At 43.8% G+C, this 12,795-nt stretch overlaps 1 protein-coding gene across 1 annotated transcript in view; it reads left to right on the top strand.

The window, feature by feature from the left end:
* DOCK2 (dedicator of cytokinesis 2) overlaps window positions 1-12,795 on the top strand; it is a 411,398-nt gene that overhangs the window by 57,978 nt on the left and 340,625 nt on the right. Inside the window, exons 14-20 of the mRNA XM_070569049.1 lie at window positions 483-607; window positions 5,634-5,732; window positions 7,485-7,557; window positions 7,669-7,772; window positions 9,560-9,743; window positions 9,911-10,008; window positions 11,656-11,745. Coding sequence (XP_070425150.1) covers window positions 483-607; window positions 5,634-5,732; window positions 7,485-7,557; window positions 7,669-7,772; window positions 9,560-9,743; window positions 9,911-10,008; window positions 11,656-11,745 — 773 coding nt within the window. The remainder of the gene's footprint in view (window positions 1-482; window positions 608-5,633; window positions 5,733-7,484; window positions 7,558-7,668; window positions 7,773-9,559; window positions 9,744-9,910; window positions 10,009-11,655; window positions 11,746-12,795) is intronic.

Here is a 12,795-nt window from a genome sequence, read left to right as displayed (position 1 = left end):
TTTATTTTTTTTATTTTTTTATTTTTTTTTAAAGATTTTTTATTTTTTCCTTTTTCTCCCCAAAGCCCCCCGGTACATAGTTGTGCATTCTTCGTTGTGGGTCCCTCTAGTTGTGGCATGTGGGACGCTGCCTCAGCGTGGTCTGACGAGCAGTGCCATGTCCGCACCCAGGATTCGAACCGACGAAACACTGGGCCGCCTGCAGCGGAGCGCGCGAACTTAACCACTCGGCCACAGGGCCAGCCCCACCTACCTCCCTTTTTACAATTGATTTCCTAGTGTTCCTCCATCCCCTCGTTACCTACTTCTTCAGCCTCTCTGATGAGGTAAAAAATGCTTTTTCCAAACAATTCTGATTTTCATTAACAGATATCAAGGTGAGGAGCACATCCCCTCTCTCCCTGACTCTCTATTTCCTCTAGTCAATGTCTCTCCTGCTGCATAGACTCCAACTCTTGTCTCTCTCTCTCCCTCTGCCTCAGGGGATGTCAGGAACGACATCTACATCACTCTCTTACAAGGCGACTTTGACAAGTACAACAAGACCACGCAGAGGAATGTGGAAGTGATCATGTGTGTGTGCACGGAGGATGGCAAAACGCTACCTGTAAGGGACCCTGCTGTTGCTCTGGGGGACAGGGCCCCTCTTGGATGCCTCTGCTCATAAAGAGTTGCTTTTCCCATCCCTGATCCCGCTCTGTAAATACCAGGTGCCTTTGCGATGGCGCTGAGTAATGTGATCTACACCTTTAGAGCTCGGTTAGCGCAGTAGCCCATAATGAGACCTCGTGTTATTTCTTTATACCAAAGCAGTTTTTCAATACCTGTTCCTTCCTTTCATGACCTCTTCTTCCTTTCTTTTCTTTTTCTTGGCCTCAGCTTTTAGGTTAGCTTTTTTGTAGTTAAAATGTTTTTCTCATTGAAACTTGAGCTGGTTTATTCAGGCAAAATTCATGGCAAGAAAAAGGATCAATGCAGAGCCTTGGGCTGGTGTGGAGACTCAGGATGTCCTCAAAACAGACATTCCCAACACTTAATCTAACTCACTAGCACTCAGCCAGAAATTCTGGTGGAAAGCCTTATTCGTAAATTGGTCTCCAGAGGGCCAGCAGAGTGTATTCAAGAATGCGAAACGCATTGCTATAAATATTTATACAGCATATGTCCTGCACAATATTTGTCGTGTGTGTTTACATTTATTTACTTATATTTCTTTAAGGTTGTCAGCAGCTGTGTCCAGTGTGTAGGAGGGTTTTGCTGCTCAATTTCTCCTCTTGGAGTACTTAGCTGAAAATAAGATCAGCTCTCAGCAGAAGTTTCAGCGTGGGCAAATATTCCTCTAGGGCCGCAGTCGGTGATCAGATAGCACAGCTGGGTGGGGGTGTGGGTATTAATAAGTCATCTGCTCTGGCCTGGGGGCCTGGTCCTCAGGCAGGTTTTGCTACCCTCTGCCTAAGAATAACTAGCATTCATAGAGGAATTACTGTGTGCCAGGTACTGTGGTAAGAACGATGCATTACCGTTGTTATTGCCATTTTTACAGAGAGAGAAACGAAACCGTCATCAAGTGCAACAACTTTCCCAAGGCCGCAAAGTTAGGATATGGCACACAGTAGGGGTTTGATTCCAGGTTCCAGGCCCTGTTAAACACTTCACTATAATGCCTATACAGTTAAAAAACATTCTCCAATTCATTTTTCATTTTAAAAACGAAGTTACTAACCACTTCTATCAAATTCTGGGAAGATTCATAATTACTTTTTAAGTGTAAAGAAATCCTCATAATTGCCTTTTTGTTCATAAGGACTGGCCAGTTAATGTCTAAGTTGAGCAAAATCCAAACATTTAACTCATCCTATTTTTGTTGGTTTCTGAAACTTTTCTGAAAAATACAGTAAGTGAGAGACACTTCACTTGAAGGAATAGAAAGCAAGAGCAGAGGGTTTTTATCTGAAAGGGAAATTGCATTTCATGAATGTAAAAACCCTTGCTTTGAAGTAATTTTTATCTAACTACCTGTTGGAGAACTTTTAAACCTCAGCTTCATTTTTTTAAAACACTGATACTCTTGCCTTCGATGTCACCGAAGGACAAATTAGAAGGAACAGTTAACAGGAAAGCAGGCATCTTATCTTGTTTTGGAGCCATTCTTACTTCCACTTGTGCCACACTTTAGAGTCACACCCGACCAGGCTGAACAGACGCACTTATCAAAGATGAATGTAGAAGCAGGTATTCTGGGGGCTGAAATGGAGAGGGAGCTGTGGGGCATGCTGATAATTTGCAGTTTCATCTCTTAGGGAAGCTATGGGGGAGTTCAGTTGACTAACTATTGAACATTGCTAAGGAAGCCCGTGGGAGGCTTTTCTTTCTCTATTTGCAGAAATAAATATTGCTGTCTAATTAAGTGTCAGGCAGTACACTCAAACACTCTTGGTTGGTACTGGTGGCCTCCTGTGGGAACAGTCCCCTGTAGCGATATCGATTTCTCCTCCTGCTCCAGGTGCACACTGCCCTTGGCAGAGTGGGACCTGAGGACAGAGTAGGTTAGACTTGTCCTTGGCTCATTTTGGGGTCTCAAAGACCTTGCTCATGAGGGACCATGACAGAGAAGCTAATAGGGTGGGCTCTGGGATCAAACAGAGTTCAAAGCCCAGCCTTCCCTGCTGTTAGCTGTATGATCTTGGGCAAGTTTATTTGTCTATAAAAGAAGAATAATAATCTCTTCCTTGTGGGGTTGCAGGTTAAACAAAATGGTAGGTATAAGGCACCTGGTATGCAGTAAATACTCTGTAACAGGAAGGAGGGTATCATTCAGAGAAGGCAGACCAACTACAGGTTGAAGCCCTACAAGGGATTTGAGGGAGCTAAATGGCAATGCAGTGTGGAAGCCTGAAGTTTAAGGAGGAGTAAAAAGGCTCAGACACTGGGCTGAGAAAACTCTGCTCTTCTGTGACCAGCCAGTTTATGGGGATGGAGGCAGGGCATGGGGGGCAGTGTGGTGTAGTGGTTAAGACCATGCTCTCTGGGGCCAGGCAGCCAGGCTTAAAGCCCAGCTCAGCCTGATTAGCAGGATGACCTTGAGCAAGTTACATAATCTCTCTACTCCTAAGATTATCTGAAAACGAGACCAGCAGTGGCACCTGACTCTTGTGAATGTCAACTGAGGTAATCTACATGATAGGTGTTCATTAAAGCTAGCCATTATTATTAGAAAGGTATAGTAGTCTCCTGCCTTGATTCCTGCCTTGTGGATGCTAATTGGCATCTTCCCATGATGCAGCCTTGTTGGTGTAGAACTCCTTCTGGCTCTCAACATGTTCACAACCATGGTGTCGTTTGTTGCTCAGATGATTTCTACGAGCTAAACAGGGCCTGTGCTGGGAGGCTGATTTTTTCTCCTGCAGAAGTGTGTCTGCCAAGGCCAAGCCAGCATTAAAGCTTCCAGGCTTCCTGAATCCTACTCAGATTTTCTTCAACTGACCTGAAGCCAACTAGGGTCTCTTACTGTTAATTTGGGGCTGCAGGGGTGGACAACGGGGAAAATTGTTGAAGAGGCTTACTTGAGAATTATGCAAGTCTACATTTTCCCTAACACACTGGGCTCAGTCCCTGGTCACCATGCTCCCTTGACACACTCGGCAACATTCAGTTATATCTCTGTGGTGTTGAGGGTTAGGGTACTATCTCAGGTCTCTTTCAGAATAATACTGAGACTTTTTTCTCTAGGCTTAGGCAATCAAAAATTTTCATCATCAAGATAGTTTTGTGGGATTCAGTTGCCTGCCGTATAGCAATTTTACTTTCACCGGAGATATATGTGTATTTTCAGATTTTACAAGCTACATGGGATTCACTGGAGCTACAGAAACTCTAAGCCCATAACTGTCACTCGATATAAATCTTGGGAGGCTGGAAGGTATCTAGGTTGTTATAGAAGGGATACTGGACAAAGAGTCGGAGGCTCTGAGATGTGGTCTCAGCTCTGCTACGTTTTTGGCTAAGTGGCTTAACCTCTCGGGGCCTCACTTTACTCAGTTTTGAAGTGGGGATAATGATGGTAATCATCAGAGGCAGTTGTGAGAGTGGAATTAAGTGAGGTAGTGAGTGCAAAGGAGTTAGCGTAATGCTAGACACAAAGCACTCCCTCAATGGTTCGAAAAACTTTGGAAGCATGTTTCTAGTTCAGTGCCTCAACAAAATTTCTGAAAGGCTTCATCCTTTTGAAGACCAAGAGAGTTCCATGTCTTTCCTCATTTCCAGTTTACTGGTTAGCTTGTCTTTTTAGAGATAAGTTCTAAGAGGATGCAATATCTTTATTTTCAAATGGATTCAATTTGGCTGCAAGTACCATCAGGCAACAGTGAAACTGAGTGCACTCGTTCCCTGTAGCTCAGAAATGAAGAGGGAGCTTCCAGTGAGAGGGGCAGGGCTCTCCTTCCCACAGGTTGACTTGGTGCACTGAGGGCCTGTTGGAGAATTGGTGGGGATCTGGTGAGAAGCAGGGACTCCCTCACCATAAAAATGCCCAGAGGCACACAAGTTTGCAATTTTGGGGCCTGGGCCTCCAAAACCAATCCTCATGTCCCTGGATCTCTGGAGATTTGAGGTTAAAATCTGCTCGTCTGGTATAAAACCACACTTAGGCCCCTTCTGGGTGACCCTAGCTCAGATCTTGTTTTGGGGCCCAACAGCTGGAGTGAATAGAGAGAGACAGAATTAGGGGCTGGCACACTCTATTAGAAGATAATTTCTTGTTATTCTGAAGGTGAATTTTATGGCAAAGAATAAATATCCTGTATAGATATGCTTGCTCTGTGCTCACTCTCTGCTCAGAATGTCCTTCTCACGTCTCTGCTCAAAGCCCACTCAGAATCTTTCTTCAAGATCTTCAACTGTCATCACCTCCAAGAAATCTTCCCTGAGTCCTCAGGCTATGCTTCAGTGTGCCCTCTCTGTGCCCTTACTAGTAAATACATATGTCTGTCACCACATCACACTGCTTAGTGATTTGTCTGCTCATCTAATGGTCTCTCCATTAAACTGTGGAGGCTTGTGTCAGGTTTAATATCTGACTCGTGCTGGTGTCCCAGTGCTTCACAAGGACCTGGTATCTGGAAGATGCTCCGTAACTGTGGGCTCCCTTGACCCCCTCTGCCCGAGTGTCTGTCTAAAGCCCGAGCTCCCTCCCCTTGCCCAGCTCCCGCTGACACTTTGTTGTGTGAGCATCAGAAATCCATCAGAACAAGCTGCTGCTTGGCTGATCTGAGCCTATTTGTAAACTTTGTGCACGTTCAGATTTAGGAAACAAATGGGATTAATAAGACTGGCAGCATGCAGTAGCTCCAAGGCTGGTTACCGTTTACAATAAGGCAGCCATGTCAATGCCTAGCGTGCTCCAGTGGTTTCCAGAATGCAAGTAATAGAATTTCTATAGTTAAGCAGCTGTCACTCCTGGTGCTGGGGATGTTTGTGTATAGATCTGTAATGTAGAAGAGTACCTGGCAGAAGGGTTGGGGAAGGCAAATTTTTCCTAGACTCTGAGGTCAGTCTTAGCCTTAGGACCAAAATTTCCCAAGCATAGAAAATGGCAATTCTGTAATGTTTTCTCTCTCTTTGTTTTCTTGGGTTAGAATGCAATTTGCGTGGGAGCTGGGGACAAGCCCATGAGTGAATATCGGTCCGTTGTGTATTATCAAGTCAAGCAGCCACGATGGATGGAAACAGTCAAGGTAATAACAATGGTAATGATAGCCACAAATGTGTACGTAGAGGCTCTGAGACACTTCCTTCAGATCTGGAGCAATAACCCTAGCATGTGTCTGGTGGTGTGTCAGGCAGTGGAAATGGTAGCCCAATGGAGACCCTTGTTCTCCTGATCACCATTCACTGTCCCAGGACCTAGCCAGCATGGAACTGTCAGATAGTACTCTTGTGGACAGTGCCCCATCCATGAAGCTGTGTCATGCTACTCAGCAGTGAGGAGTGACAAAGCTCTGAGCAAATGTGAGGCTATACAAGGCCATTTAAGACCTGAAAGACACCCTATTGGAGGGTGCCTAGGTAGAAGTGGCATCAATCACAAATATTCACTTATCACATTGTTACACTAAGCAGAAGGGAGTCTGATGCATTGGAAGAGAAGTTCGAAATTAATTTAGTGAACAGTGAAGCTTGATCACAGCATCAAATCTCTCTGCCTTATAATTAGTATCAGTCTTTATTCACCCTGTGCCCTGGACCCAAACTCAAGATGTTCACATTACTTCTCTTTTGGAGATAGCTATTCAAACCTCCGTGGTTCTTGCCTTGTCACCTATATTCCTATTTCCCTCAGTGGATCTCTCTTTACTCACCCTCTTCAAAATGATGACCTGCCCAACTTTAGGGTCAGAAATCTCTTGGGCCAGGTTGTTTTTCTCTTCTCTGTGCTCTCTTGCACCTCAGTTATATCTCTTTGCTAGCACTTGTCACATGGTTGTTAGAACTATGTGTCGCCCCATGTGGACCATGAACTCCTTGAGCATGGCCAGCACCTCACATGATTGTAGCTTAGAGGAACCATTCAATATGCAGTGAAAGAATGGATTGAACTGCAGCAGTCTGTGAGGCTCTCAGTTTGTTTGCTCTGTCTAAAACACACAAATTATGGACCTCTTCAGGCTCAAATTTCATTTTCTGGAGCAGAAATTACCCCAAAGTATACATCTGTTTGGCTTTTAATAGTCATCTGTACAGTGTAAACTTGTCCCTTCTAAACATCAAAGTAGATTCCTCCCAGGTAGCTGGGCTTCTCTGCTTTGGCCTGACTTGCACATTATGGAGAGATCTCCCAGGCTTTGGGAGGTGGAGTGGTCCAGAGCCAGGCCTGAAGCATCTCGGCCAAGGGCGCAGATACCCACCTGACGGTGAACCGGGGTTGACGAGGGAATGATTGTCCTGGCTTAGTATTCTCGGGGGCAAAGCATCTGGACATGCGTCCAACCAAGGATGGGAATGAGCCCTAGGATTTCCCCAAATATTATTGGATTCAAGCATTTTTATTAATTTGCGTAAATGGGAGTCCTCAAGCATTCCCCCTCAGGACCACTGTTAATTTGCTAAGCCTTGCTGCAATTGCCAGAACTCCTGGAGTGTGTGAGGAAAACGTGCATTATGCAGTTTGCAGGGCTTCAAACTCTGTGCTAAAATTATGTGACTTTTATATCAATTTGGGGAGATTCATTTTTCCTCACTATAATTTACGGACTTCTTTTCATTGGCTAGGAATGCAATTTGCCAAATGGATTACATTTGGTACTTTATTTTCTCTTCGTAGCTAGTTCTTATGTAATTTATTTACAGTTCATCAGGCTTGATGGATGGGTAATAAATCAGCAGGTGGCACTCTCACTTAAATGGTCAGGCTGCCTTTTGGGGGGTAGGGCGGAGTGGGGAGGGCTGTTAACTCATTGTCTCCTGAGCTCTGGTTTCTGCCTGCTAAGGTGGCTGTCCCTATTGAAGACATGCAGAAGATCCATCTGCGATTCATGTTTCGACATCGGTCATCCCTGGAATGTGAGTACCCAACCAAATGGCATTTCTGCAGCAACTCTAAGGGGACAGAAGTGGTGTAGCTGGGTGGCCTATGTATCATTTTCTTTCTTGACCTCACAATGCTATTTCCAGCTAAAGATAGAGGAGAAAAGAACTTTGCCATGTCCTATGTGAAGTTGATGAAGGAAGATGGGACCACTCTGCATGACGGATGCCACGACTTAGTTGTCCTAAAGGTACCATGAGCTGGAATTAACTTTGCAGTGAGGGAGGTGCAGGAAGCCAAAGGGGAGATGGTAGGATTGCTTAGTGGTTAATAACACTGACCCCAGAATCATATACCCTAGAACTTATCAGCTGCGTGGGCTTCTATGAAATCTTAACTTCTCTGGGCCTCCGTTTCCTCATCTATGAGCCCTCAGTGAATAATTGTGAGGATTTATGAGTCAGTTCTTGTAAACATAACAATAATGGGTACATGGAACCCTCAATAAATGGAAAACATTATTGTTACATACAGAATGGGCTGTTTACTCTGTAAGGACTCCTGTGGGATGTGTAGAAGACCAGCAAGAAACATTTGAGAGATGCCTCACTTGTAGCCAATGGAAAAATATTGGAATTTGGGGTCCTGATCCTGCTATTCACTAAATCTGGAATCATCTCACATGTCTTTCTGAGTCTAAGTTTTCTTTTTCTTGAGTGGTGATGATAATATTTATGACAAACCAATGAGGTGACCCATGTGAAAAGGCCATGTGTAAAGGGTACAGATGTCAGCCATGGTTATTTTTACATCATGAGACTTGCACTGTTTTCAAGAAGTGGGGTAGTGTTTGCCTTGATCTTACCCGCATGCTTTCCCACAACCCCTCTTGTGACAGACAGAAAGATGCCTCTGCTAGCACCTGGCTGGAGGCAAAGCAGGTGGCCATGAAACAGGGCAAGGCTAAGTGGTCAGCACAGGGGTTAAACCCTTGGCCTTGGCTGTCTCAACCTTGGAGGCTGAAACTGCCCTTTTGCCTGTGGTCTGCATGGCAAACAGAGGCTCATCATGGCTTCGTCATATAGTACTCTTCTCTGAGTCTCTCTGACTTTTCCAGAAACCCCCTTTCCTCTGTACAGCCTCTGTTTTCTCATTTATGACACATCAAGGTCGTTCTTGGCTTAAAAGCCGCTCTTCCCCCAACAGATTGTGAACTCACTGGGAACAGAGGCCCTATTGCAGTCAGTTTTCAAGTTATTCTCCCTCCTTAAGCCTCAGTTTCCTCATTTGTAAACTGAGGATGATAACAGTATTTACAGCAGTAACAACTGTTGTGAGGCTTAATTGAAATGAACTAAAGCATATAAAGCAGTCAGTGCAGCATCTGGTACAGAGTAAGGGCTCAATAATTGTTAACTCCTACAATGCCTAACTCTAATTGTTCATTCCAGCAGCCAAGGGACTTACCTGTCTATCAACTCTGCTCAGAGCTCCATATGCATTATGCCCATTTAGTCTGCTCAAAATTTTTAGGAAGTAGATAATGTGATTATCTTTAGTTTAATCATGAGAAAAATGAGACACAGTGAGGACAAGGAATATATCCAAGATGACCCAGGCTTGTGAATGGTAAAACAAGGTCTAGATCGTAGGACTGTCAGACTCTAGTGCCTTTGCTGTTAACTTCTCCTTTAAACTGATTCCTGTCTTGCTGGTGGGCATGTGTTAAGATCTGAAAAAACTTAGGAGGAATTAAAATGGCCTGTCTGGGAATCTTCAATTCCCTTTATGCCATTAATGAAGGCCACAGAGCCTTCAACTTGTTGACCAACCCTTTTTCCATTAATGTAACCTTGGGCTCTTGCCTATTTTGTGGAAAAACAGCCCTGCCTTACTAGCTGATGTTTATTACTTCTCTGATGATTTTCCTAGTTCTGACCTTCCCTACTTTATAATGTGTAAGCTGGCCACTGCAAGCTCTGTGTGGTGTTGGGCATGTACCCATGGCTTGGGAAGTAATCAAGGTATTGTTTCCAGGGGGACAGCAAGAAGATGGAGGATGCCAGCGCTTACCTGACTCTTCCTTCTTATCGGCACCATGTGGAAAACAAGACGACCACCTTGAGTCGAAGCTCCAGCAGTGTCGGGGGGCTCTCTGTCAGCTCCCGGGATGTGTTCTCCATCTCCACCCTAGTGTGCTCCACAAAGCTCACCCAGAACGGTAATGGAACCATGGAGAGTTGTGTGTGTGTGTGGTGTGCCTGTGTGTGTGCACGTGTGTGTGTATGCATGCATGTGTGTGTGTATTCATGTGCAAGTCCAGGGGGGTCCTAATATGGACAGTTTAGTTCAGTGGTAGTAATTCTGCTTGTTGGGACTCTGTTTTAGTGGGCTTGCTGGGTTTGCTGAAGTGGCGTAAGAAGCCTCAACTGCTACAGGAGAATTTAGAGAAATTGAAGATCGTCGATGGAGAGGAGGTGGTGAAGGTCAGTGGGGCTTCATTTTGTTTGTAGTCACCCACCAGTGCCAGAGCCTTAAATCATGGGTGACTTCAGGGGAGAAATGAAGTGCTGAAGGAGAGGGGCTTTTGCTCTGATGATGGGACACAGTGTTGCCAATTGTCATGAGAAACCTTTACTCGGAAATCTGGAGGGTGATTTGGTTCAATGATATTGAGTGGCAGAAAATGGTGCCTGTGCTCAGTCTCTGGAAATAGATCAGCCTAGGTGTAGATCCAAGCTCACCCACTTGCCAACTTTATGTGATAATATTATTAATGTGTCATTATTTCACAGGGTTGTTGTGAGCATTCAAGGTGATAATATTTAAAAATTAGTCAGCATAGTCTCTTACACGTGGTACACAATAATTGAACTAAAACATAAAAAACATACAAAATTCAATAAATAGTAACTTAATTATTCTTGTTGTTATGAGTTGCTATAATAGTATGATCTTTTCATACTACCTCCTCATTACTGTTAGAAATAGAAAATATTCTTGGTTTCCGCTCGTTGGAGAGCATGTTGCATTAAACATGAAAAAGGGAAAGACATCAGTCTCACATTTTAAGTGAAACAAGCAGAAAACAATGCAAATGTCAACCATGTGGTTGTGTCCACATGGTAGTGGAGAATACAGTGTCTGAAGCGCAGATCTAATTAGAGCAACTCTCCCCTCCAGCACTATGAATTGGGACAAGTGTTTCCCAGAGGTGCTGGCGATCTTGTTTCCATCAGGAGTTTGGTACAGCTAGAAACTCTGAGATTAAACCTCTGTATGTGGTAGCTCTGTTTTCAGAGACTATAGGAAGCATCGACCCATCCCTTAGGAAGGAAAGGTATCAAATGTTAGTCAATTGCCCATACATGTTGAAGCAGTGGTAGAGTTTCCAGATCAATGCTTTAAATGTGCACTATTGACCCTCCTACTTGGTTCAGCAACGACAGAGAAATTCCCCAGATGTCCTTTCACAAAGTCTCTCACCTTTGGGCAGTTTGGAGAAGTCATCTGGAAGGAAATTCCATTGTCTCTCTTTTGCATCTTTTTTCTTTTTAAAAAATGTTTGTTATTGAAGTATAATATACATACAGTAAAATATGTACAGGGCACTTATCCTAAGAGTACAGTTCAAGGTATTTTTACACATGTACACACCCATATAGCCACCACCTAGATCAAGACACAGAACATTTTTGGCATTTCAGTAGGTTCCCTCACTTCCCTTCTCAACAGCCCCCATGCTGACTTCCATCATCATAGATAGGTTTTGCCTGTTCTTGAATTTCATAAAAATACAGTAATAAAGAATGTACATGTTTGGGTCTGACTTATCTTACTCTACACAATTCCCACGAGGGTTATGCTCATTGTTACATGTAGAAGTAGTTTGCTCTTTTTTATTTCTGTGCAGAATTCTGTAGTGTGAAAATGTCACCATATATTAATTCACTCTTCTGTTGATGGATAATTGGGTTGCTTCAAGTTCTGGCTCTTATGAATAAATCTCCCTGGACCTCTGGAACACACCCTCAGGAGGATGTGTTCTTTTCTTCTCTTGGGGATACACTGAGGGGTGGGATTTCTGGGTCATCTGCACTCTTTCTTAATGCGACCTCCCTTATTTTGTCCAGTTTCTCCAGGACACTCTGGATGCCCTCTTCAACATCATGATGGAGCATTCTCAAAGTAATGAGTATGACATCCTCGTCTTTGATGCTTTGGTAAGAGAGAGGGGACAGGTGTTTAGTGACATTAGACATTAATGTGTGTCTACTGTGAGAACACTGAGAATTTATGGCCCTTGTGACCTTTTTCATGAATTTTTTGGACGCATTGTAACTTTTGGCAACCAGACCAATGAATGAGCTGCAATTTCCTTTCGTTTGTTTCGAGTTCATTTGAAAGCATGGGCAGGGTGAGTGAAAGGGGAATTTTAAGTGTTGATGTCAGATTGGCACTGGTTGAAAGTACATGAAGTTGGATACCGCGAATAATTGCTTAGGCTTTCCATGAATGCTGGAATTCCTTGGCTAGGTTGTGAAGCACCCACAATGTTTCCTGACTCTCTTTTTACCTTTTTCTTCCTCATCATTTCCAGCTTACCAGAGTCATCACACTCCTCCTGCCTACCTAGAACCTTTTATGGCGGTACACCATCCAGATCTTTCCTCTTCCATCCTCCCAAATGGTCTCTTCCTCCTCTCTCCCAACTCACATTTTCTCAGTGTCGTGTCAAAATAAACATAAGCAACCGAATTAGGGTGTCAGTGACCAATAAAGTCTTAATATGTTCACCCCTTGTGTCAGTGATATTTACTTATTTATTTATGTGAGGTATTTATTTATTTACTTATTTTTGTTGGCCCTGAACATCTATTGCCAATTTTCCTCTTTTTGCTTGAGGAATATTGTCTCTGAGCTAACATCTGTGCCATTCTTCCCCTGTTTTATGTAGGATGTCGCCACAGCATGGCTTACTGAGTAGTGCTAGGTTCACGCCCGGGATCCAGGCCTGTGAACCATAGGCCACCAAAAGGGAGCATGGGAACTTAACCACTATGCCACTGGGCTGGCCCTGATATTTGAATTTTTAAAGAGGTTGCTTGGAGACCACACTAACTTAATCTAGTGCTTTCCAGGATGCTCTCCTGGAAAGCTAGTCCTAAAGAAAGATGCTTCATGACAAAAGCTCCTTTGACTATATAACTTAGGGAAGTGCTGAAGTTTGCAGGACCCCCTTGGAGATTCACAATGCATGTGAGTGTGTTAAA

The sequence above is a fragment of the Equus przewalskii genome, chromosome 13, assembly GCF_037783145.1.
Source record: "Equus przewalskii isolate Varuska chromosome 13, EquPr2, whole genome shotgun sequence".
In the NCBI taxonomy this organism is placed as follows: domain Eukaryota; kingdom Metazoa; phylum Chordata; class Mammalia; order Perissodactyla; family Equidae; genus Equus; species Equus przewalskii.
The sequence above is the reverse complement of the archived record's forward strand: the minus strand, read 5'-3'. Positions and strand labels throughout refer to the sequence as shown.